This window comes from Pan paniscus, chromosome 9, assembly GCF_029289425.2.
Source record: "Pan paniscus chromosome 9, NHGRI_mPanPan1-v2.0_pri, whole genome shotgun sequence".
In the NCBI taxonomy this organism is placed as follows: Eukaryota; Metazoa; Chordata; class Mammalia; order Primates; family Hominidae; genus Pan; species Pan paniscus.
The window spans coordinates 33,328,004-33,354,222 of NC_073258.2; the positions used below are offsets into that span (position 1 = coordinate 33,328,004).

The 26,219-nt window shown below is 36.5% G+C and overlaps 1 protein-coding gene across 2 annotated transcripts in view; it reads right to left on the reverse strand.

Annotated features, from left to right (window-relative positions):
- Positions 1-26,219, reverse strand: part of DCDC1 (doublecortin domain containing 1) — a 497,588-nt gene that overhangs the window by 245,480 nt on the left and 225,889 nt on the right. For both annotated transcript variants that reach the window (XM_055094254.2, XM_055094255.2), the window contains exons 11-12: positions 18,329-18,499; positions 1,117-1,218 (exon numbers count right to left, since the gene is read on the reverse strand). In XM_055094254.2, coding sequence (XP_054950229.2) covers positions 1,117-1,218; positions 18,329-18,499 — 273 coding nt within the window. The remainder of the gene's footprint in view (positions 1-1,116; positions 1,219-18,328; positions 18,500-26,219) is intronic.

Consider the following 26,219-nt stretch of genomic DNA (forward strand, 5'->3'; position numbering starts at 1 on the left):
GGTCTCACTCTGTCACCCAGGCTGGAGTGCAGTGGTGTGATCTCAGCTAAATGCAACCTCAGCATCCCAGGCTCAAGTGATCCCCCCACCTCAGCCCCCGAGTAACTGGGACTACAGGCACATGCCACCATGCCAGGCTAATTTTTTTTATTTTTTGTAGAGACAGGATTTTGCCATGTTGCTCAGGCTGGTAAAATATTCTAATGTAAAAAGCCGGGGAGACAGGTGAAAAATCCTATGAAGGCCTTTGTGTCATGGTGATTTGTGTAATCAGGTATGTTATGGTAAAAAGAAACCAGCCAAGGCTCTGGATCCTTCTCTCTCTAATCAAAGTAGCTTTTCTTCCTCTCTTCCAGGTCCAGCTAATGATCCAATGAGAGGATCCCAATTCATATACAACTTTTTCGATTGGCTGTAAAAGCCAGGTAATGGATACCACCAGGAGAGGTAAGTCTGAGGGTGCTGAACTGAAGGGAGAAAAAGGGAGCAAGTTACTGAACAAAGGCAAGGCAAGAGAGCCCAAAACACTGGTGTGCGCTCGGGTGCATAACCCCAATTTGTAAACAACAGGCTGTTCAGTGTCCTTTTATGCAAGACAAAGACCCAAAATAAAGAGCCTGAACATGTTGGTTCTGCCTGAGAAACATCCCAATTGTCTGGAAAACAGAAAAAGGTAAGAGTGCCTAAGATGTAAGCAAAACTAGCTGAACCTGCTCACGATGAGCAGGGAGAAGACCAAGGCCGCATGTTAATTACTCAGAATCTAGGGTTTAGAAATACCCTAGATCCAGGGCATACCCTCCACTGAATATATCACTTTTTTTTAGTGTAAACAAGAGGGAAATCCTGATGTATCAAAACCAGGGCCAAGCATAAACAGATTCCAAATATAAGCATGAAGAAGGTTAAGAAACCGTTAGGTATGGAGTTCAGGAGTTAACACTATACTAACGCTAAAAGCCTAAGAAATTCAGAAGTAAATCTTTGCGATATCAGTCTTTACAGATCAACAAACCATTGATCTTCTGCAAACAACTTTAAGATGTAATTGTCTAAATTAGTTGCAAGTAACTTGCAAGACACTTAAAGTCATAAGTAAACTGTCAGTAAACTCACTCTTTCCATCATATGGTCAGTTTGAATTGGGCTATCCGATCCCAAATCTTTTTTACTGATACCAACAGAGATCTCTCCAGTGTTTTTACCATTTTCAAATACCTGAAAAATAAACATATTCAAAAATAAAAATAAATACATGCACACATACATACATATATTCATACACACTTAGATAAATTTAGGCAGTCATCCTTTTTCATGGTACCATGTCAACTGAAAATTGTGTACGTGGGAATTGTGCAAAGCAAGGACCGACTGTATAAACACATGTGAGTAAGTAATTGGCAATGGAATCAACAGCACTAAAAGAAAAGAAAGGCTCCTGCTTCTCCTTTTGGTTTCAGTGTCTAATTTGACTGGCATACCCTACAATCTTATAATAGAAGAAAATGTGGACATTAAAGGAGGAATCACTGACCACAGCGGATGCTTAAATGAAGCAAGTGTCAAAAAAAAAAAAAAAGTCAATAGCAACCTAACTAGCTCATTTTGTTCTTCATAAAGCCACAAATAAGGTGAGGAATATTCATACTTTGGTTTATACTTAAATATATCAGCGTTCAGCTAATCTTTTGGCACACTAAAAGGAAATTTAACCTGACAGATTTATTGCATAACAGTATGATGAAAGTCATCCATTTTAAGTGCACATATCCAAAAAGTTGTTGAGAACAGAGATAAAATTCATAACATTGCATTATGTAACACTCGCTGGGGAAAAAAAAATGCTAGCAAACATTCTGGTCAAAAGGATCTGAATAAACCAGTCCCGACAGGATGGCTTCACTAGAGTGAACACCACCCCTCCAACCACGCGGAGGATCCATGTGGGGTGTGCCATTCACCAGGCAAGAAAGGAAGCAGCTGAGAGAGGGGCCTGATGAATAATTTAAATCCCTGCTTTTTATTTTTTTTCTCAAAAGTTCTTTTCTTCCCTCTCTGATATGCCCATCACATCAGCAGAGCCATTTTATTTATTTCTAGTGCTATTTCCAGAGAAGATAATTTGGGAGAATATTTATTTAAAAATGAAAAAAAAACTACCTTTTTTATATTTTTTGAGAAAGTTTTTGAAATGTATTTAATTGTCTCAACCTGGTTTTAGAAATAATGTGTTTCAATAATACTTCCTCAGCTTTTAGTCATAAAAAAAGAAAAATAAAAAGAGTAGTAATGTCAAAAATTGCAGGTTTCATTCCAGTCAGTGACGTTCATTGAGCTACTGATAGTCCAGTCAAGACCCTACAGCTTTCAGCCTTGGTGCACTGAGGATTATTTTTAAGTAATAATCCTGAGTAAAGATACAATTCTGAGTAAAAAAAATCTCTCTACTTTTCCAAGGAAACTTGTAAACCCAACTTTTGCCTGCAAACCTATGGAAAATAATGTGGGAAAAGACTCTTACTGTCCCCATAATCTCTTCAGGGCTCAACTTTGGAACAAAACTCTTAAGCAACAGAGAAATTTAGCAGTGAAGGTCACAATTCTAGGTGGCATGTATTCTACAAGGTTAGTGTTGACAAAAGCTCAGTTTGGAGAACTTATTGATGTTCCTTTGTCGAGACTTGCTAGACATGGAGTCAGAGTGCAGCAAATTATATTCTAGAAAATAGCAGTGCCAAGTGCTAACTGCTAACCTGAGAAAGCAGAGAGGTCTTGGTCAACACCTAATACCTTCATTAGCTCACTACTTTCTTCACTGCTGATAATAAGGCTTCCCTTCTACGTCCAGAAAAGTGTTCTCAAAAATAAAAATAAAAATTGGCTGTGACCTCTGCAAATCCTACAAGGGCATTAAAAAAAAGAGATATTTTAGTGGTTATATAAAAGTTTAGATGCTTAAGTGAAGGGAGGCTGCCCTCCACTAGTCATACATATAATGTGTTTTCACTGTGTGTCCAAAAACCTAAAAATTCTCCAAACTGAAATCTTAAGAGATTCCGTTTTTCTTAAAGCTCAGCTCTAGTTTTTAAGCTCTATATTAATATGCCTATTTTTAAAATGCAATATATATACCAAAATATATTTATTTACTTATTCCTCCTTTGCCTGAGGAATATTTTTATTTCCAATATCCAATGTTTAAACAAAGATAGCTCTCTAAAGAGAGAGTTTCTATGATTGACTTAGATACAGGAAAATTAAAAGTAGTCTACCTTTATTTTCTTCCTGCCCAATTCTTGGCTTAAGAAAAATCAGCTGCTGTATTGGCTTCCCAGTGGCTCTCTGCATGGCCTCACCTCCCTATAGCTCTAAAATTAAATTCTCACCCTTGGAGTGGGATGATGCAGAAAGCCAGCTGAGGCTAGCCTTGGGTCCCAAGGAATAAGGTCATAGAACCTAAAAAATCATGATGCAGAGCCTGTTGAAAAACATAGCAGCTAACAACTACTGAAGAAACATGTAGAAATAGGAATAAGTTACTTCTATGCCCTTAGCAACACAAAGTACAGAGTTTCAAGAGAGTGTTTTTTATGCACCACAGTCTTTTTACTTTCCTTCATGTCAATATTGACTTTTCTTAAGCTAAACTAAATTAGATTAACACCGAAGTTTCATTGTAATGTCAATTTATTCACTCAACAAATATTTACTGAGTGCCTACTACATGCCAAGCACTGTTCAGGAACTTAAAAAGCATCAGTGAACTAAGATTCCTGCTCTCAATGTGTTTACCCTGTGCTGGACTAGAGGGAGGGGCCGACAATAAGCAATAAGCAGAACACAACAAATGAGTAAATCATATAGCATATTCAGGGTACACCTGGATCTTGTGAGACCTGAAGTTTATATAATTTAGTGGGTCTTCTTTAACAAAAACAATGCAAAACTACAATGCAAAACTAGTTATGAAATACTCAGAATAAGAAAACAACTTACACAGATTAAAAAAGCTGACACGTAGCAAAAACATTAAAAATTCAGGAAAAGTCACAAAATATTTTCATTAACTATCCAAAGCACATTTTTTACTGCATTGTGTTTGATCACCTCTTCATATAGTAATTCTGTAACATTTTCTTTTTTGTTTGTTTTTTTTTTAATTTTAAGTTCTAGGGTACATGTGCACAACGTGCATGTTTGTTACATATGTATACATGTGCCATGTTGGTGTGCTGCACCCATTAACTAGTCATTTATATTAGGTATATCTCTTAATGCTATCCCTCCCCCCTCCCCCCACCCAACGACAGGCCCCAGTGTGTGCTGTTCCCCTTCCTGTGTCCATGTGTTCTCATTGTTCAATTTCCACCTATGAGTGAGAACACGTGGTGTTTGTTTTTTTGTCCTGGCGATAGTTTGCTCAGAATGATGGTTTCCAGCTTCATCCATGTCCCTACAAAGGCCATGAACTCATCCTTTTTTATGGCTGCATAGTATACCATGGTGTATACGTACCACATTTTCTTAATCCAGTCTATCATTGATGGACATTTGGGCAGGGCATAACCCCATCGTCTGTAACATTTTCTATAGAGATAATCGAAAGATAATCTGGCCTTATCTCTAGCATGGTTAATAAAAAAAATTATTCTTGATTAGAAGTTTCTTTTGGCATCACAATTTCATTGGTCATTTCATTAAAAGTTTTAGGATTGATGCCACATTTTGGAAAACCTCAATCAGATTTCTTTAAAATATGAGCTGTAAAATGTGGAAAAATATTCTACCAATTAATTGGCTCTGTTAATTTCACACCATGTTTCTCTTCCACCACCCACCCACATACTTTTGGTGCCAGGCACTCTAGTGCACCAATCAGAAAACAGTACACGATAAGGTCAACAGGAAGTAGCTATCTTCCTGGAAGCTCTTTCCATACCAAAATGGCTAGTACTAACTGAGCTATATAGAGAAGTGACTGCAAAACACTAACTAGATTCCACTACACCCAACTCAATGTATCCCTAATTCAATTTCTCCTTAGCCATACCTCAAAAATGTGTGCAATCATTTCAAAATCACGTGGTATAAGAAAGGGTATGAAAGAGAAGAAATCGAAGTGGAAAGAGACAATAGGGTTAACCAATTATAGTTAAAATACATTACATTTGCAAATTTTACAGGCATTATGCAGGGAAGGGGCCCTAAAGCTTAAGTTTCATTAGCGTCATGGTAAATGCACCCTGTGTAGGTTAGAAGGTGGTGCTATGTAAAGGAGAAAAAATACATCAGGGCAGGGGATACAGGCCTGGAATCAAGGAGTGTGATGGATGTGCTGGTCATCATATGCAATGGGTGATCTGGATAAGCTTCAAAGAGGGAAAACATTTGAGCAAAGATTTAGAGGTAAAAGAGTTAGCCCAACAGACAACAGGGAGAAGAGTACTACACGCAGAGAGAGCTGCCAGAGCAATGAAGCAAGACAGGAATGTGTCCAGTATGTTCCAGGAACTGTAAGGAAGCTACTGTGACTGGAGCAGAGTGATGCAGAGAGAAAGTAAATAAGAAATCAGAGAAGTAAGGGGTAGAGAATGAAATGGGGAATCACTGCCGGGTTTGGAATAATGTGGTAAAAGGATCTGACTTATTAACACATTTTTTAAAAGGATCATTATGGCTGCTGCCTTGGAGTCGACTGTAGGAGGCAAAGGCAATCCGAAGCCAGGGTTAACAGTGGCTCAAACCAGAGTATTAACAATTGACATGCTGAGAAATGGGCAGTTTCTGTTGTTCTGTCAGAGTTATGCTATTTGCTTCTTTGTTTATTAGCAGGACTGGAAAATAAAATTTGTAGGTAGGTTAATATTTCAGAAACATTATGTTTGCATTTATGGATGTAAATAAATCAATGTAAATATAACTGTTCACGGAGAGTATTTGTGAAGGCATAAAAATGTCAACGAAGTACTAAAAACATTTTATTGACTGTGAAGATTTTAGAGGCAGTGACTTAAACTATATAGGGAAACTTAAACTATATAGGGAAAGCTGCCCTGAATGGGCAGTTATGAGCCAATGTGGTTCTTTGATGAGCTTGCCTGTAATCACTTATGACATCTATTTAAGGACTTGTGCAAGGCCTAGTTCAGTACTATTATCTAGCCTTTAATGCTAGAGGTCTGGTTAAGAACTAGCTGTGGGGGAACAGCAGGTTCCCAAACTCTCCATAACCACTGGGCAGACCACCCAGGAAGCTCTTCTGTGCGTGAGCAGAAGGCCAAACACCTAAGCTTCAAAATGTCTCAGGATGCAATGCTGTCAAGAGGCAATAATAGAAAAATGACACCGCAGTGTGTTGCCAAAGTTGGTTGGGTGTACTGTAACAGGATTTATTACTAGAGGTCTGGTGAAGGAAAGGAATATAAAATAGCCACACAAAACTATCTGGCATATTTCAGGTGAACATAATTAAACACATAATGAACATACAAGGTTAACTTACCTGTTGTCTTGGATTGGGGACCACTGAAACTGACCCTGAGACCAAGATTTGCCTGCAGGAAGTTTACTGGGAACTCTCTGAGGACCAATGTTGGTGAGGGAATGAGCGAAACAATGGGCAGACGGGCAAAGCAAGTGCCTCTGGTGGGAGCTCTAGAACTGGGAAGGTACTTAAGGTTGTTCAGAATTAAGAAAAGGGAGACATGCCTTTGCATCTGTGTACCAACCAAATGTTGGATGCAGGCTGCCCCGAGGGTGGGAGCCTAATCTTGGGAGAAGCAGCTCCTTTACGCTGAGGGCAATTATCTAAGAAGGATATAGCTGTGGCAGTGAGGGGGGGATGGGTATCTCAGTCCTGAGAGGGAATCTGGGCAGTGTGGCACAGCATCCACTCCACACACGCATGATAGGTCAGAGTGCAGGACACACTGTCACCTACATGAACTCAATACTCAAAACAACTGGATTTTACAGGTGACTCTCAGAAAGACTGAGTGACTTCACCAAGGCACATCTACTCATAAGGGGCAGGGAAATCTTTAGAAATCAAGTCCAATGACATTTTTAACTATAGATATCAAAATTTACTCTTATATCTAATATTAGAAGCTCTAATATATGAAAATTGAAATGAAAAATTTTAAAGGCATAGAAAAATATTATATAGTTGAGTTTTTACCTAAATCAAAGAACACAAAAATTAAAGTGAAATATTTTTCTTATGTAAGAAGCTAATTAGCCATGAAAAAAAAATTTATCCAACCAGAATTCAAAGTCACTTTCAAATACAGAAAATCACTTCTAACTCAATTAACATTATATGTACACTAAATAAAATACATGTACTACTTTTTCCTTTTTTATAGACTTGCAGGATGGTTTTTAGAATAACCATATTTTTGACATTTTCTCAAATATATGATATAGTATAAATCAAACAGTAAACTTGTCTAATTTTAATATTCAAAGTGATAATGACAAACCAAATATTAAAATTATGGGATTCTGGCAACAACAATTTAATTAAAAATTCATATATTTATGCTATATACTATATAAGAAAAAGTGTTTTAATGCCTAATACATATGTCTTTAAATATTATTTAACAAGTAAGGAGCCACTAAATTTTGTCCCAGGAAATGAAAATGCACTTAAGTAAAAACAAATTACATAATTCTTAAACTTCATCAATCTAAATGGTAACTGGACCAACAATCAAATTTTTTTTAAGCCCAGAAAAGGCATACCAAAGAAAATAACTTTTTGGAAGGAGATATTTTAAAATTCCATTGTAAGGTATAGCAGAGCTCACCATTTCGAAGTATGTAAAGTAGGTGGCTGCCTATAGGGTAGGATTTTAGAAGGGAGCCCAAAGACTCTAACCTCAAAATATCTCTCCCACCAACTTGCCAATACTTGAAATTTCAGTTAGAGATTCACTCCTTTGTCACAATTAAAATGCCACAGCTGCATGAGGGGAAATTATATTCAGCCTCATTGGTTATTGATCCTCTAAGGCTGTGATTTTCAATCTCAGCTTCCTGGTACCCCTCAGAGGCCTAGGGTAGGGCTGGGATTAGGGGGTTGGGCAACAGTGGTTTCACATGGGGAATCAGATCTGATGAGTGACTGTGTGGAAGCAGCCACTATCCTGGCTTCGAACAGGGTAGATCCTACTTTTATCTATTTTACATAGTAGATTCCAAGAAAGAATTTTGATTTCAGAAAAAAAAAAATTCTAAACTACTATCTTAGCTCAAAACAAAGAATGGCATGTCTCTTTCCTAAGAGAAAGTTTTGAACAAAGGGTGGTAATAAGAGCCTGGGTTATCTGCCAGCCCTAATGGAGGGCTGGAGCAGAGGAAGGGCCAAAGGAGACTCCTGTAAAATGGCCCTCATCAGCTTCTCAGTGATCTTGGGAGTGGGCCCACATTCCTTCCTTGTAAGTATCTAAACTCACTTTCCATTGTTTTCTTGTAGTATTTTTTTAAATAGTCTTACCCCATTTTTCTGTGACTATTGACAAAAAATAAGGCATATGTTTCTGCAAAAAAAAAAAAACAAAAAATCAATTTGTATCCAATTGCAAATCTAAGTTCAATATACGAAAATGTTTAAAACTTTCCAGAAGACAGTGGCAAAGGAAATTTGCTTGCGTGTCATGTCCTAAGCCAAGTAATTTCAAAAAGCCCTTTATAAATGGAATATCTCAAGAAGAATTGCAACAAGGATTTCACTTTGTCTAAATTAACTTAATCCCTAAAATTATATTTAATCGGGATTAAAATATCAGGCATGTGGGTCCTGTCAGTAGCTGAGTATGATGTATTTTGTAAAAAGAGCTTGGTAAATAAAGGTTTTTGGAGTTTCCTGGCACCAATATATTTATTTTTATAGAAAGTCAGTGTTTTTTTGATAAGAAAAACATAGTCATGCGCCCCTCAAATTTTATTTTACTAGGAGAAATGAACATTGTAGGATTAAATATAAACTAAATCATCAAACTTTCCCCAAATTATCAGCCTTATAGATCATATTCTTACCCTTGGAAAGAGTGTATGCTTTTACTGCCATTCAGTTTCATTTCTTTATATCAAATATGCCTGTAAACATAATTTTCCCCTAAAGTGAATGAGTATCCTGAGAAACTAAAAGCTGTACAAAAGCTTACTATCTATAATAAAACATTTATATTTTAAGAAGTAATCCATTTTTTTCATCATAAAACACAATCAAAACTAGGTAGAATCTTAAGTAGGTGTAAATTCATCACCCCATTTTCACTTACGAGAAAATCTGCATTCATTTATGTTCAAATGAAGAATTTATGCTCGATAACGTTCATGGTGAGTCAGACTAACATAGATGTCAGTGGGTAATACAGGGGACGGGAACATATGTAGGAAAGGAATCTCAGCAACTTGAACATATCAAACACTCCGTGAAAAAGCTAATTGAGAGGTAAAAACAAATTAACTGCTATGGAGAAGGACAATCTCACTGAGAGAGAGTGTGTGCCTGCAACAGTAAGGTTCAGTGGTTGCATTTAGTCCGAATAACTGCTGGGACAGTAATACAACTCTGGCCTGTGGACTTTCCCCGCTGACTGCCCACCTGGCAATTCTCCGGGCACCTTCTAGGATGTCAGGCCTGCACAGGGAAAGCCTGTCTCATTATAACAGGCACTGCATGGGAGCTAATGCCCAGACCAATTGCTCTTCCCTGATTTTGATACAGACGCAGTTTTTCTCTTCAGCACATCTTGAAAAGGAAGATTGTATCTTCCTACAGAGATTTACACCTGACTGCAGATGCCTGTCAGAAAATAAGCTAGTATGAATATACTGGCATTTTCCCCCCAAAATCCACAAAGAGGAGGAGGAGTGGGGCAATGAGGACAGGAGGAAGAAAAGGTGGTGGCAAGATGGAAAAGAGCGCTGCAAAGAAGAGTCAAGAGATTTCAGCACCTGCCGCTACTTAGCTATCACATGAGATGTGTAAAGGCTTCGTAGGATCTCAGTTTCTTTACCTTTAAAATGGGCAGTCCAATATTTGCCTACTATCGTAAAACCTACATATGAAAATTGATCATCTTCATTACATTTTGCCCAAACTTTAGTGAATGTTCTCAAAATCACAATAACCTTGAATATTCCAATTTTGCTACTCTCACCACAATTCCTTTTCAAATGAACGCAAAGTTGGCATGTTTTACTAACTGTACCTAAGCCATATCCTAAATTTGTTTCCCATTGTTTACTCAAATAACTTAGGTGACATAACAGAGCATCCTAGGGGTTATAAATACATGTTTAGGAAAAGTGGTTAAATAAGAATGATACGGATCAAGGAATGTACAATGGAAATAACGTAATATGCACATAGAACAGTGAAAACACCAACCAAAAAAAAATCTTGTCACACTTTCATGTGCAACTGACCTTAGTTATCATTTAATTGTTCCATAGATTCCTAAATATTAAAATAAGCTTTCTATTAATACAAATGAATGATTGGAAACTTTAAACTTTTTAAAAAATGACCACAAAATAGAAGGCAAATCTCAACTTCTTTCATGGTGCTTTTGTGCCATTCAAAGAATAAATTTAAGTATTCAATGCACAGGAAAGTCACATGTTTTCTGTTACCAACAAAATTAGCCCATTTTCAAAATGTAAAGAGGCCTGGGAACTTAAAATAATGGAATTGTAGTAAAAAGGTAAGAAGATGAACAGATTGGTTTTGCTAATCTGTTCATAGTGTTGTCATATTGTTTCTAATTGTATGAAAATAATTGTGGCCTTGGGTCAAAAAGGTGTTCTATGCTTCTCTGCATCTTCCCACAGTTCCTAGCACAATGTCTTCTGGACAAGGCTATTTGATAATATGTGGATTTACTGGACTATTCATTTCAAATCTTCTTCCTTTCTGTCATTGGCAGAATAAAAATTGTTAGATGCATACAACCTGGATGATGAACTAGATGCTGGATGAAGACATCCTTTAAAAAAGAAATCTCTGAATTATCCCTTTAACAAAGCTTAAATTTACTTACAATAGAAGAGAACACTATAACTAAACAATATAAAAATAGAAAGCCTAAAAATGTCTCCAAATCAGAGTGCTATGAATCTTGTTATTATCCAGGTTACTAAATTCCACCATATTTCTCTTGCTCATGGTCAGAGTGGATTTAAGTGAAGTTAATGAAGATTAGAGTCATTCTAGGTCCTAAGAGTTCTGGAAGTTGTCATAAAATACTTCTGTGTAAGTATTTCTGATTAGCTGCCTAAAAAAGACCCAGAAGAAAGAGCCTGAATTGCCAACACTCCATTGATTTGTTGCGATTTACTTTCTCATTCTAAATAAATATTCACTTTCAGACCTAATTTCAAAGAGAGCTCCCCACCCCAAGCTGGCTCCCAAATTTGACAAGCTCTAGGTCCCACAGAAACTGGATCTGCCTCTACTGGCAGCAAATAGAAAACAACTCTCAGAGCATCACTGACCAATTGTGTGTGAAATTCACTAATTCCAGTGAAAGGATATGCCTGTACTCATCTTCCTCTCATTCCCCCATGCTTTCTCCCACCTACTCAGACATCACACATTCTCCTTGCTCATCAATTCTCTGTCACAATCACCCACCTTCCTACTAGCTTTTCCACTCACCATCCCCCTACAGATTTGCTAATACCCTTTCCCAGCAATCCTTTCTTTCCTGCCCTCCCAGGGAAATGCTAACATTGCTGACATTTCCATGGGGATGAAGAGGAGGAGGAGTTGCATGGAAAGAACAGGACTAGGAAGGCAGAAGTCACTGAGCCATGGCTCTAGCAGATGTTCTCAAAGAGACTGGGGGTAGTGGCAGTGACAGGGAATAAGGGGTAAGAGAAAGTTTAGAATAGTAAGAAATTGCTCCAAAACACTTGTTGCCTGAAGGGCTTTGTAGATGATGGTGCACATTGAGTGTAACCACTGATGGTAAAAACAGTAAGAAATTTTCAACTTACAAGGTGCTATGACTTGATGGCAGGAGAATGTACTGGAGTACAAATACAAATAAATTGTGGTTGTGACTATATAGAATATACGAGTGCACATGAAAATGACGTGAAAGGTGACAATGATCATTAGGAACAATGCAATTACAGGTGATACAACTCTTTCCTAAAATTCCTCAAATGGTGTTATGTTTCCAATTTTTTTTTAAACAAGGAACTTTCCTATGGCAGAAATGAGCAACCACACAGAGGCTGCTCCCGGTTTTTTATCTTGTATGCCCATTTAAACTTGTCACTGTATTATGTCACATGATTGCAAAAATGGGAGTGAGGCAATATGGAACACAGAAATAGTGTCCTTTTAAGAGGTGATTTTCTAACGTTAAGACCAAACCAAAAGCTGCTATTGTTCACTGATCAATGCAAGACGTGATAAGGATGAAAAGCTCAGTGAAGAGGTTAACAACACCATATACAATATGAAAAAGCAGCTCAGAGGATTTTGAATTGCACCCTGCCTCCAGCCCCTGGTTGAGACCGCTGCTCTACAAGATGATGTTGGCTACAATACATTATTTTGATTCTTGAAGTTGAGCTGTGAGCTTACATATATATGTAACAGAGTGATGAAAATCATGAAATGAAGTTTAGAAAGATAATCATCCCCATTTATTTTTTGTCAAATACTTTCTAAGATTAAAATGAACAGAAAACAGGAAAAATGCTTTACTAGGGCTATGTAAGTTATAGTAAGTTCAGTTATAAATGGAAAATATATTTGTTTATTGATAAGTCATTTAACACTCTATGATAGTACGTGCCACAAGGTGGGATAAAGTTGTTCATAATCAGAAAAGATGTGGCCCTTGCCCACAGTGAGTCAGAGGTAACTGAGTTAGAGATGGTGTCCAAAGGAAGGTAGGCCATTCCATATACACCCATGGGAATTTAGAGGGTTAGCTAGGTAACTGATATGAGTTGATTCTGGAATTAATGCAAGATGGTACACTGCGGCCTTTGCTCCATGTGTCTTCAGTTGGAATTAGCAAGTTCTCCCCACCTGACAGGATATACAGAATTCCCACCACCACCATCACGAATTCTAAGATATAAGTATAGAGAAAAGTTTTAGCTACTTAGCAACTGGAATGAGAATTTCTTTGTGGGGTGCTACTGGTTATGCTTAAAAAGCTGCTTTGGTAATCTTGCTATGATTGTCAGTCCTGCCTATACAATAAAATCATTTGGGAGCTTTTGAAAAAATGCTGATGCTTGCACCACATCTGAAGATGTGCTGGTAAATGTTTAGCAACCTGCTTAAGGAAGGGGGTGATTATTATAAATTCTGCTGATACAAGGATCACATAACATATAATTTGCAAATAATAATAAAATATCTAATACTTTTTATTGTAAATTCTACATAGCCAACTCACTCTCAAGAGTGGTTTCACTGATTTTTGCCAAGTCTTGTATCCACATCCATCCTATGGTTGCAACTGAGAAATGAGTGTGGTTCTGACCCGAATGTTGGTTAATATTTTCATCCATGTTGATAAGACAAAAATGAAAGAAAGAAGACATATGTAGGACCGCTCTTGTTAATCAATGACATGGGCAAGTTCTTTGCTGAATCAGATAATGATTTCCATATACTGGAAGAATATTTCAATTTTTGTGCTATTCACAATGCAACACACAGAAATTTTGCACTTTTGAATTTAATCTGCATTGTGAATATTTTCTGTCACATACTTAAATCTAGACCACAGATCAACAAACTTTTCTTTAAAGGGCCCAATAGTAAATACTTTAGGCTTTTCAAGTCATATGGTCTCCACTCTGCCTGGTAATATAAAAGCAGCCATAGACAATACACAAACATAAAGGTGTCACTATATTCCAGTAAAACTGTATTTACAAAAAAAACAGGCAGATTTGGCCCACAGTGTGTGGTATTTCAACTCCCTAGTCTAGACAATCAATAAAACATGAAATCAAGCCCTCATTTATAGTATTTGCCAATTTCTATTTTATAAATACTCTGACCACAACTAATTTTCAGATACAACAAGACATCCCTGAAAATAAACTTAAGAAGAAATGCACGGTAGCACACACTATTATATAGTGTTTACACTAAACAAACACAATAGGTCTAAATAACTTCAAGAGAATAGGTAATAGTAAAATGTAATTTAAAAATTAGGAAGTGAAGTGTATGACCTACTTCATTGTAAATTCATATGATTTTTAAATAATGGCTATATAAAACAACTGGCTTACAAAATTTCTGAAAACTTAATCAGTGCCTCCAAGCTGGTAGAAGTCAGTCTTAGCACAGGAAACCAATTAAGTCAAAATATCTGTGGATGGAAACATTGGTATCTTAAAAAAAAAAAAAAAAACCTTCAGAAGATTCTAACATGCAGCCATGTCATTTTTCTAAGCCTGAGAATGGGGCTGATATCCAGGTTTCTTGAGATGTGGAAGAGGAACTTATTTTCTGAGAGAAGCTAGATGTTGCAAAGGAGAAACCTGAGAAGAGAGGAAGCAGAAGCAAATGGAGCTGAGTACTTTATAGGGGAAAAAAATCATAAAAAGAGAATGCCTGGGATGTGGGAGAAAGAATTCTGGAGAAAAGACCAGGGTGACCAACCATCTTCGTTTGCTGGATGCAGGCTTTTTAGTGCTAAAATAAGGAAAGTCCTGGGAAACCACTAGAAAAATATTTTTTTATTTTAATTAATTAAAATTAAAATTTAAGTAGCCATATGTGACTAGTGGCTACTTTACTAGACAGCATAGTGAATCTAAACAAACACAACAACATGGCTTCTTTGCATATGTAAATTTCCTCTTTTGTTTGCTGGTATGGAAAGTATTTTAAAGCACATTAAAAGGGAGTGAATAAGAGTGGTGAAAGAAGGCATCCTTGTCTTGTACCAGTTTTCAAGGCGAATGCTTCCAGCTTTTGCCCATTGAGTATGATACTGGCTGTGGGTTTGTCATAAATAGGTCTTATTATTTTGAGGTACATTCCTTCAATAGCCAGTTTATTGAGAGTTTTTAACATAAAGGGATGTTGAATTTTATCGAAGGGATTTTCTGCGTCTCTTGAGATAATCATGTGGTTTTTGTCTTTAGTTCTGTTTATATGGTGAATTATGTTTATTGATTTGCGTATGTTGAACCAGCCATACTCCCCAAAGCAATTTATAGATTCAATTCTATTCCCATTAAATTACCATTGACATTCTTCAAAGAATTAGAAAAAACTATTTTAAAGTTCATATGGAACCAAAAAAGAGCTTGTACACTCAGGACAATCCTAACCAAAAAAGAAGAAAGCTGGAGGCATCATGCTACCTGACTTCAAACTATACTACAAGGCTACAGTAAACAAAACAGCATGGTACTGGTACAAGAACAGACATGTAGACCAATGGAACAGAATACAGAACCCAGAAATAAGGCCACACACCTACAACTATCTGATCTTTGACAAACTTGACAAAAACAAGCAATGGGGAAAAGATTCCCTATTCAATAAATGGTGCTACAACAACTGGCTAACCATAGGAGGAAATTGAAACTGGATCCCTTCCTTACACCTTATACAAAAAACTCAGATGGATTAAATACTTAACTATAAAACCCAAAACTATAAAAACCTTAGAAGAAAATCTAGGCAATAAAGAGCAGGATACAGGCATGGGCAAAGATTTTATGATGAAATCACCAAAAGCAATCACAACAAAAGCAAAAATTGACAAATGGGATCTAATTAAACTAAAGAGCTTCTGCACAGCAAAAGAAACTATCATCAGCACAAACAGACAACCTACAGAATAGGAGAAAATTTTTGCAATCTATCCATCTGACAAAGGTCTAATGTCCACAATTTACATGGAACTTAAGCAAATTTGCAAGAAAAAACAACCCCAGTAAAAAGTGGGCAAAGGATATGAATAGACACTTCTTTAAAAAAAGACGTACATGTGGCCAATAAACATATGAAAAAAAGCTTAACATCACTGATCGTTAGAGAAATGCAAATCAAAACCACAATGAGATGCCATCTCATGCCCGTCAGAATGGTGATTATTACAAAGTCAAGAAAAAACAGAAGCTGGCAAGGTTGCAAAGAAATAGGAATACTTTTACACTGTTAGTGGGAATGTAAATTAGTTCAACCATTGTGGAAGACAGTGTGGTGATTCCTCAAAGATTTAGAACTGGAAGTACCATTTGATCCAGCATCTCATTACTGGGTATATACCTAAAGGAATATAAATCATTCTCTTATAAAGATACATGCATGTGTATGTTCATTGCAACACCATTTACAATAGCGAAGACATGGAATCAACCCAAATGTGCACCAATGATAGACTGGATAAGGAAAATGTGGTACTTACACACCATGGAATACTATGCAGCCATGAAAAGGAATGAGATCATGTCCTTTGCAGGCATATGGATGAAGCTGGAAGCCATTATCCTCAGCAAACTAACTGAGGAACAGAAAACCAAACACTGTATATTCTCACTTATAAGTCAGAGATGAATAATGAGAACACGTGGACATAGGGAGGGGATCAACACACACTGGGGCCCATCAGGGGTGGTTGGGTTGGGGGTAGAGCATTAGGGAAAAGAGCTAATGCATGCTGGACTTAATACCTAAGTGATGGGTTGATAAGTGCAGGAAATCACTATGGCACACGTTTACAAACCTGCACATCCTTCACATTTGCCCTAGAACTTAAAAAAAATTTAAAATTAAAATAAAATGCAAAAAAGGGAGTATATATGAGAGAGACAATTCTGACCCCAAAGTTAAGTATCTGCTACCCAGCCCATGTGCCAATATGTATAAGTGGTAGAAATTCTTCAGAAATAAGCAGTGAACTTGAGGGAAAAAAAAAACACTTTTTTTCCCCAAGTCACACTGTAGTTCATACGAATAGCTGCTGATACAAATGAGTAGGATGAATGCCATTAAAGCAACTACACTTCCCCATTCCTTTTTATTTTTTCTTAGCAGCTGCATCCTTCTAGAAAACAACCACTCTCCCTCACCTGGTTTCTCTCTTAATCAATAGCAAGTACTTTGCAAAATTGCAGAATGGATTTGTAATCAAGTCAAAAACCTGGAAAAGAACAATGCTACTGCACTATAGAAACCCTTGACCTTGATGTTTTGAACATCACTTCCTAAACCCTTAGCTGACTAGCAGACTATGAGAAATAAATTATCATGTTTAACATGAAATTACATTTCCCAAAAAGTCCATTTTTACATTGTAATGTTCTCACTCAAAATACACATGGGAATGTCATTAAAAGAAATGTTATTGGTCAAAAATATAATGTTTCTAATGTTACTTGCAGAATAAAACAATATTAAGAAAGAGGAATTGCAGAGATGAAGGTTGATCAAAATATAATTTACTTCGAATGTTATCACATACCCATAAAAATAATCAAAAGGAAATGACGAGTTGTAGTAACCATGATTTCTTAAATGGAAATAGGCTACACTGTGAGTAATTCAAATTTTACTAACTACAATCTCTTGAAATGCAGGATATGAAATTATAGGACAATATTAACTTGACAAACTTAACATGGAATATCTGCTATGAAAATCAAAAGTATTTAAATTCCCTAAGCTTTTAGTACCAAAACCACTTTAGCCAAGTATGAGTTGTTCTTTATCTCTCTCAAAGATGCAATAGCAAAGTAGTAGAGGACATTTAGCGATCTTGTCCTGACAAATAACCAATTCACCTTTTTTCCCAGTATATTCTTAAGTATTGATTTTACCAAGTGAACTCCAACATGTGTCACACTTATCCAATACAGATGCTTTTCCTTGGAAATGTAGTTTGAACATCAATCAGTCACCTGGCCTTTCACCTTCAATTTCTATTGCCACTGTCTGTCAACTATTAAAGCTTGCCCATTTCTCCAAATGTTATTTTTAGAAACTGAAATATGCCATGACCATTGTGAAAAATTTGTTTCTTGGAAAAGTGTGCAAATGTTCACATGAGTAAATTCCTTCATTACAATTACTTTTCTGAATTGAAAACTAGTTAAAGCTTATAAATACACATTTCAAAGATCTCTAGGCATTTTCTTTTAAAATCTGTTTCCTGAATAATAATATCACCACTTGTAATATTACCAGTTTGAGGAAGACAACATTAAAAGAAATTCAAGCTAAGTAGCATTGTTATAAGTGTTTTCAAATGGAGCAGAATGCTTCTGCTCTGGCTGAATCCAATGAGAGGCACAGAACAACACCCACCTTAAGCTGCAGGCCTCCTGGGACAAGCGTGTTTGCTGGAAGGCTTTTAATGTGTTGGTAGACATAAGAGGAGAATTGCTCCTGCTCAGCCTGTAATTGGGGGCCAAGTTTACAGAGATGACCTCTGTTACTTTTGATAGCTGTCTGCAATTCATCAATCAGCCTGCTCACCTGAAGGGGTTAAATTACAAGAGTTGTTAGCGAGAAGTAATTGTTGATGTCACACCTATTAGATTTTTGAGTACCTAGCTTGATGGGGGGAAAATGACTTCAATACAGGAATTTGAGTACAGATCTATCCTCAAGTAAAAACAATGAAAGAGATATACATTCCTACATCTACTTTTATTTATGAAAAAATGTCTAACATTTTCACTTCAGTAATATGGGATAGGTAGCCCTTTACAATTGTTGAATGAAAAATATCTCTGGATATGAAAAGAAACATATACATTTGACAAGTTTGCAAAGGACTTTTAAACTGTTTAACAAAATAAAACCCTCCTAGGACTTTAAATAATCCAATGTATGTAACCTACCACCAAATATTTCATTTCACTACATGTATCTTCCTTTTTAGAATATTTTATTTTATTATGTGTAACATTTAAATTTTCAATATATATATTAAATTCATTATCATTTTGTTGACCTTTAAAGTTAACCTATTATCTTCCTCCCAAATATTCCAATACTTTTTCCCACATTTCATAGATACAATTTTCTAAAATGTATATAACTTCAAAGACAATGCTCTGTTCTGGAAAATATTTTAAATATATATTAATGTCAAAATAAAACGTATAGTTTTTCCAGAAACACAAAAGGCTAAGGAATCTGTAACCTTGATTTTTAAATTTCTAGACTTCTATTTGGTATATTTTAGACAGACATATGAGCCTTACTTGTGGATTATTAATAGCAGTAGTTAACATTTTAACCCATATAGTTTACAAATTAAGAATCATTACCATTCTTTGACTCTTCACTGTTTTATGTAAACTTATATTCTCTCTAGTAGGCTGGATTCTTACATAAACACTGGTTGATATTATGGTAGTGACCATAAGAGATGAAAAACAGAAATCTACCTCATCTGTGATTCTTCAAATTAAACAAATTAGACCCATTTAGAATTATGAGTAAGTTTGAATAGAGCATTGACATCGAAAACGTGGGTTAAAATCCTGGCTTCATCACTTACTGACTGGGAGACTTTGCACAGGTAATAAAATCTTTGTCTATAAATGAAGAATAACACTGGCTTTACATATTGATAATTAAATGAGATGAAAAAATGGAGAGCCCACTGTCTAACCTACAGTAAGTGGCCAATGTACTGGTATATTTTTATAGTGTTTCCTTTTTGAAATCTAGGTGTTTTCTGCATAACAAGTTTTAATTTTTTATTTCTTGGTCTATCTTTTCTATCTCTATCACTATTTCACATGAGGAAGTCAGAAATTCCAAACTATTTGCTGTATAGATCCTACAGCTCATTTCAATATTCACAGATAAAATGGAAAATCCTTCTCCAAGAGTCTTCCCTGTACTTACATCTCATCCACTTCTCTGTCAGCTAAAAATATGGTATTTGCCCCACCTATATTCTAATTCTGATGTTAAATCCATTATTTCTATCCCTTCTGCAGAGCATTCAGAGAAGTTAGTGACAGCCAGTGTGCACTATTACTCATATGACTTAAATATGTATTATCTACTCTACTTATTTAGTTCAAGTTTATATGTATATGTATACATATAAATTTCAATTACATTTGACTTTTACCAAGACCTTTACAAGCGTTACATGCATAGAAACAAGTTAACTTAAAATGATTCCTATTTTACTTTCTTTTCCCATATCCCTCTTATTTGTTCCTATGTAATAAATTGTCTACTCCATTTAAATAATCCTTTCTTCTAAACAAAGTGTTGGCAAACTTGTTTTAAAAAGGGTCACATAGTAAATATTTTTGGCTTTGTAGGCCATAAGGTATCTGTCAAAATTATCTAACCCTACAATTGTATTTGGAAAGCAGACACAGACAATATGTAAATGAATGGGCATGGCTGTGTTGAAATAAAACTTTATTTACAAAAAAAAAAATAATAAGCTGCAGGCTAGATTTGTCCCCAGGGCTATATTTTGCAGATCCCTCTTCTAAATATGTATATGTCATATCCATTCTTTCATTTCTTATAAGTAATAGCCCTCAATCCCCTCATCCCCCTCCCCAGTTTGGATTAACAAAATACCTACTAAGCGGTCTCCCTGTTCCCATCTCTTCCCCTTCATGCCATTAGGTCACCTCCACCAAATTCATCCACCTTGAAAAGTATATTAAACCACCTAGCTGCTCCTTCAGATTCTTGAGCTTGGTATTCAAGATTCTAAGACCCTTTATAATCTGATCTCTACCTGGCTTTATGGTTCATATTCCCATCAGACCCCTCTCCTCTAACCAAATGTCTCTTCTCACTGTCCCCTTGCACACACATACACACATCCCTTTCATTTCTAAAGTATCATAAGTTAGATAATGTTTAACCCAACACTCTGATCCCACACATGAGGAAATTCCATCCCAGAAAAGTTAATTTGCCGAGGATACTCAGATAATTAATACTGGCACTGAAATTAAAGTGTATGTCCCTTGATGCCTAGGCCATAGTTTTATGACTCATTCCTCTCTTATATCCAAGTCCACTCATCAGAAACCCCACTTCCTCTAGCAGACCTTCCAGCACTTAGTACCTGGATATTACCATCTGGCACTTAATCAAAGTCAGCTGTCTATTGTTCATTCTTTACTAATAATTCTATTAGTATTATATGTGACATATATGTGACATCAGAATTCCTATGTGATTTGCTTTGGCCAGTGAAATACGAACAGAAGTAACATATGCCACTTCTTAGTAGAAGCTTTAAGAACCATTGTGCAGTTCTGCCATTGCTCTCTTCCGCCTGCCCACCCCACCCCATGAAAACAGTAATGTCCCAATAGAAACTGCTCCTTCAAGCCGTATCTCAGACTGAGAAAGACATACTGGTGAGAGCCACAAACAACCAGTAGCCAACATGTAAAGTGAGCAAAAAATGAATACTTGTTTTAAGTCACTCAGCTATTGGGCTCCTTGACTTATACAGCACAATCTACCAAAAGCTGATAAACACATTGCATTCTACTAAATCCCTACAATCCTATATAACTTATATAGTAGGTTACTAAGAGTCAGCCCTTAACTGTAAATTCAAATGAGAGTCTAGAAATTTCTATCATCTATTCATAAGGAAGACCCTCATGCCAGTGAAATTTGGACAAAACTTTGGATATCATGGGAATGGAAGGCAGAGACAATACAGGGAGGTCAGGAGGAATCCTAAGGGAAACAGAAAAAAGAAAATGAGATAAAGAAAACAAAATTAATGCAAAGAAAAAGAAAAGAAAAGGAAGGAAGAAATTAAAGAGAGAAGGTGATTGGGGGAAATGAGAAGGGAAGAAAGAGAAAGAAGATGTGAAAAAGAAAAGAATGGTGTTTATAGGCTATAAAATCCAGTGTCAAGTTTCTCTCGTTATCCTCCTTTTCTTACTTTTTGGAATGAATTTCCATGCTTTCCATAGTACTGTTAATTCTACAAGAAAGTTGTAACATTTAAAATATGGAAATAATAAATGATCCAGTATTAGTCTATGCTTTCAGACTCATTTTCACCACCAGATCATACTACCCTCCAGCAGTATTATCCTTAAAAAACAATGGATAATAGTGTATAACATCCTTGAAGCTAAAGACCAATACAGGACAGGTGGCTTGCATTTATGGTTATCTGATGAAATTAAAATCCAAGAACGAAAGGCCCTAAATAGAAGGACTCCATTTCTGAAAAATACTGGTCCTCTCTGAACCCATCTCCAGCATCATGTGATTTAGGAAGATACAATGTTATGCAGTCTTTAAAGTCTACTAAGTATCATGCATTGTATTTCACTAGTCAATTATAATGTTCTCTATAATTTCATGTACTGCACCTTGTGCTATAGCAAGTCACACACAAAAAAAGGGAGGAAACTCAGACTTTGATTTGAGGGCATTTTTATACATGACTGGTTTTACTGTCACAATCCATAGCCTTTCACTGATAGGGGATTTCATGTGACATCAAAAATCAACCAACCATACAATTGATGATGTCATTTGCACTCTAAAGGGCTATTGGCTAAAGTCTTAAAAGTTTCATCTGGCATAGATTTTTGGTTGCTTCAGAAACCTTCTCTACTATTTTTATTGGCTCCAGGATAATCTGTTAACATATGTGAAACAAAATTACACCAATTATCACCTGATTTTTAAAAATAACTTAAAACTCTCAAGGTATCTAGCAAAGATTAACATATCTTAAACACAGGAGAAAATATATCAAGAATCCTGTCACTGACATTTTGATAATGTTTCCATTCAGTTTTACTCAAACTTTATGTTACTTTACATATTCATAAGGTCTTTTATCCCCAAAGTGTTACGTTTTGTTCTCAGTTATTATGATAACATGTCATCCTAAAAGACAACTCTACACATGAAATAACTCATATACTAAAATCAGGTAGGTAATATAATACTCATGAATTATTTTACATAATATGATTTTTTTTCCCAATCACAGATATTTCTAAAAGGGGGAAAGTGTTCTTTAAAATTCTTCAACGTGAATCTTTTTTTTTCTTCAAATCCTTTTTTTTTCCTCTACAAAGGCAATGTGAATAGGGGTAAAAGAAGACAAAACTTGACCTTTTGTGATCCCAGCATTAATGGGTCTGTTCATAATTCAATCTATGTGTGTGTGGGGGCATCCATGTGGAAACATAGAGGCCTGAGAGACATAAAGCCTTTCCCTTTAAACATTATCTGACCCTATCAGTCCCATTCACAAAAGAAGGCTTACGTATGCATATGTTGAAAAAATGCACCATCTCATTGTGCAGCAGAAAGCCTACACATTCTACTCTTCATTCTCCATGGAAATGCAGCACGGAAGTGACACTTGTACAGAATTTGGGAGAGTGACAAATAAGCAGAAGGTAGCAAAAAAATATTGAATATTCTGGTGAGAAAACAAACCCAAACTTCTGAAAGAATACAAATGTGCACATGTCTATAAACATAGAGACAGGTTTTTGCATAACATGTAGGGCAGTTTGATCATGTTTGTATGGTGTATGCAAGCAACCTTTGAATTCAATTAAATTCTCAAGATGATTTATAGTCAGAGCAAAGTGTTATTCTGTTTATAATCAGTCTTCAAAAGCAGACATGTTGAAGTTATGCATTTCTGAGCCATACATTGTGAATACTGTACATTGGCTATTATTAATGACTCTTTGTGGAGCTCCTGGTTTTTCTAGTGATGAGTTCAGCTGTCAGCCTGAATTCTGTGTGGGCTTGAATCCACCCATGTTATTAAGGAGAAATCCAGAGCACTTTGCACAGAACTGTCACTTGAAATCAGCACAAACGGTGGCAGCCTCTATACTAGGAACGTCATCTAGGCATGTAACACACGGAATGGTCTCAAAGCCAGGTCAGCACTTCAATTTAAGATCAGCAAACTTTCTAATTAACAGCATATTTAAGATGAAACAGAAAGGAGGCAGGGAAATAAAATTAGTATTTTAAACTGCCTAAAATCTCTTCTTGGTTTCAGGGCCAATAATACAATGTTTTAAGGGGTAAGAAGGAAACAGAACCCTAATTTGTTGAATGAAGATTGGAAAAAACATGGGAGCCTGAGAGCAAAGTGAACTATCCCTTGATTTGGAAGTTGAGCTGGGTGTAACTAACCATGAAATCTGAAGTGTGTAGCACCTCTTATTGCCAGACTTCAAATACTACCAAATTTTTGTGGGGGTTTTTTTGTTTTTGTTTTTGTTTTTGTTTTTTGACCCAGAGTCTCACTCTGTCGCCCAGGCTGGAGTGCAGTGGCACGAACTTGGCTCACTGCAACTTCCACCTCCCGGGTTCAAGTGATTCTCCTGCCTCAGCCTCCTGAGTAGCTGGGATTACAGGCATGCACCAGCATGCTCAGCTAATTTTTGTATTTTTAGTAAAGATTGGTTTCACTATGTTGGCCAGGCTGGTCTCGAACCCCTGGTCTCAAGTGATCTGCCCGCTTCAGCCTCTCAAAGTGCTGGGACTACAGGCGTGAGCCACCACGCCTGGCCCAAATACTACCAAATTTTTAATAGCTTCCTAGAACCCTTCTGAGATGAGAAACATATTGGAGGTAGATCTAACCTATTTTCAGCCAGAGGTACCTTATGTGCTGCTTTTAGGCCTATTCAACAATCTAACATCCCCATCCACTCATGGGAGAAGGAACAATTGAAAACAGACAACTTCAATGTCTTCATAACTCTTCTGGCAATGGGGTTATGTTGATAGCAACAAGGATGATGTCAATTATACCTATGGGGACAGCTATGACATTGTGTCTCATAGACCTCTAACTGCAAGAGCATAAGTGACCATGGGTACCATCTACTGTGCTCTGAAATCCATCCCCAGGTTAGCACCAATGTCTGAGGATACTAAGGCAGATCTATCCCTGAGAGTCACAGGACTCCTCTGATGGCCAAGTTTGGCTCAAAAATCCACCAACAGTTTTGCCAAATCTTTAGACTTCACAGTGGTCCAGGATGTTTTCACCCAACCTTCCTTTCCTCCCTCATTTGGGGTCAGGTCTGCATTTCAGTCTGACAGATTTCTCAGCCTTATCCAGTGCTCTCTCCATTTTCTCTCATAGGCATTTCTTCTAATAACATTCTACACATTTAATGTCATCTTGGTACCTACATTATACAGAACCTGGAATAATGCACTTTTATACTGATAATAATAAGTCATATGCAAATTTCCAAAAGGCTTAATGTGGCTGGGCATAGTAGCTCACCTCTGTAATCCCGGCATTTTGGGAAGTCAAGGTGAGGGGATCACTTGAGGCCAGGAGTTCAAGACCAGCCTGGGCAACATAGCAAGACCCTATCTCTACAAAAAAATTTTTAAATGAGCTGGGCATGGTGGTATATGCCTAAAGTCCCAGCTACTCAGGAGGCTGAAGCAAGAGGATCACTTGTGCCCAGGAGTTCAAGGCTGCAGTGAGCTATGATCACACTGCTTCATTCTAGTCTAGGTAACAGAGAGAGAGCCTATCTCTAAAATAAAAAAATTTTAAAAAAAATTTTTAAAAAGCTTAACATATATCATCACCTCAAAGTTGTTTTACGATGCATACGTTACTGTTACTCCCAAATTTCATGTGGAAAATTATGTGAAATGAAACAAGATTTTAAGATAAAACTGTAGGCAGTGGAAGATCTAAATCTCAGATTTTATGATGTTTAATTTGGGTTTCGAGAATTATCTAGGAATGTATTTGTATACAAATCATAGGAAAAATATTGAAGTAAATTCACCACCAAATTTTTCCTTTCTCTTTTCCATTAGGATTTCCTTTCTCTGTATGTTGATTAGACTTGATGCTTTAGCCCTAAAAGTTTTAGACTTTTTCTAATCAAAAGTTTTTTAAGCTATTCAACAGTCTAACTTCCTCATCCACTCAAGGAGTAAGAAACAACTGAAAATAGTGTCATCTTAAATGCCTTCATAACTCACCTGGCAAGAGAGTTATGTTAGTGGTAACAAGGACTTTTCTAAAAAGAGTCTTTTAGATTTTTTCTAACAAAAAGTTAGAACTTACACATCCAGATTAATATAATCACTTTCCAAGTAATCACACAGAAATTATCTTCAGAGGCTATGGAATATATTTAGAAAGTATCAGATGTACACACACACACGAACATACACATACATGAATATGTATTCTCCT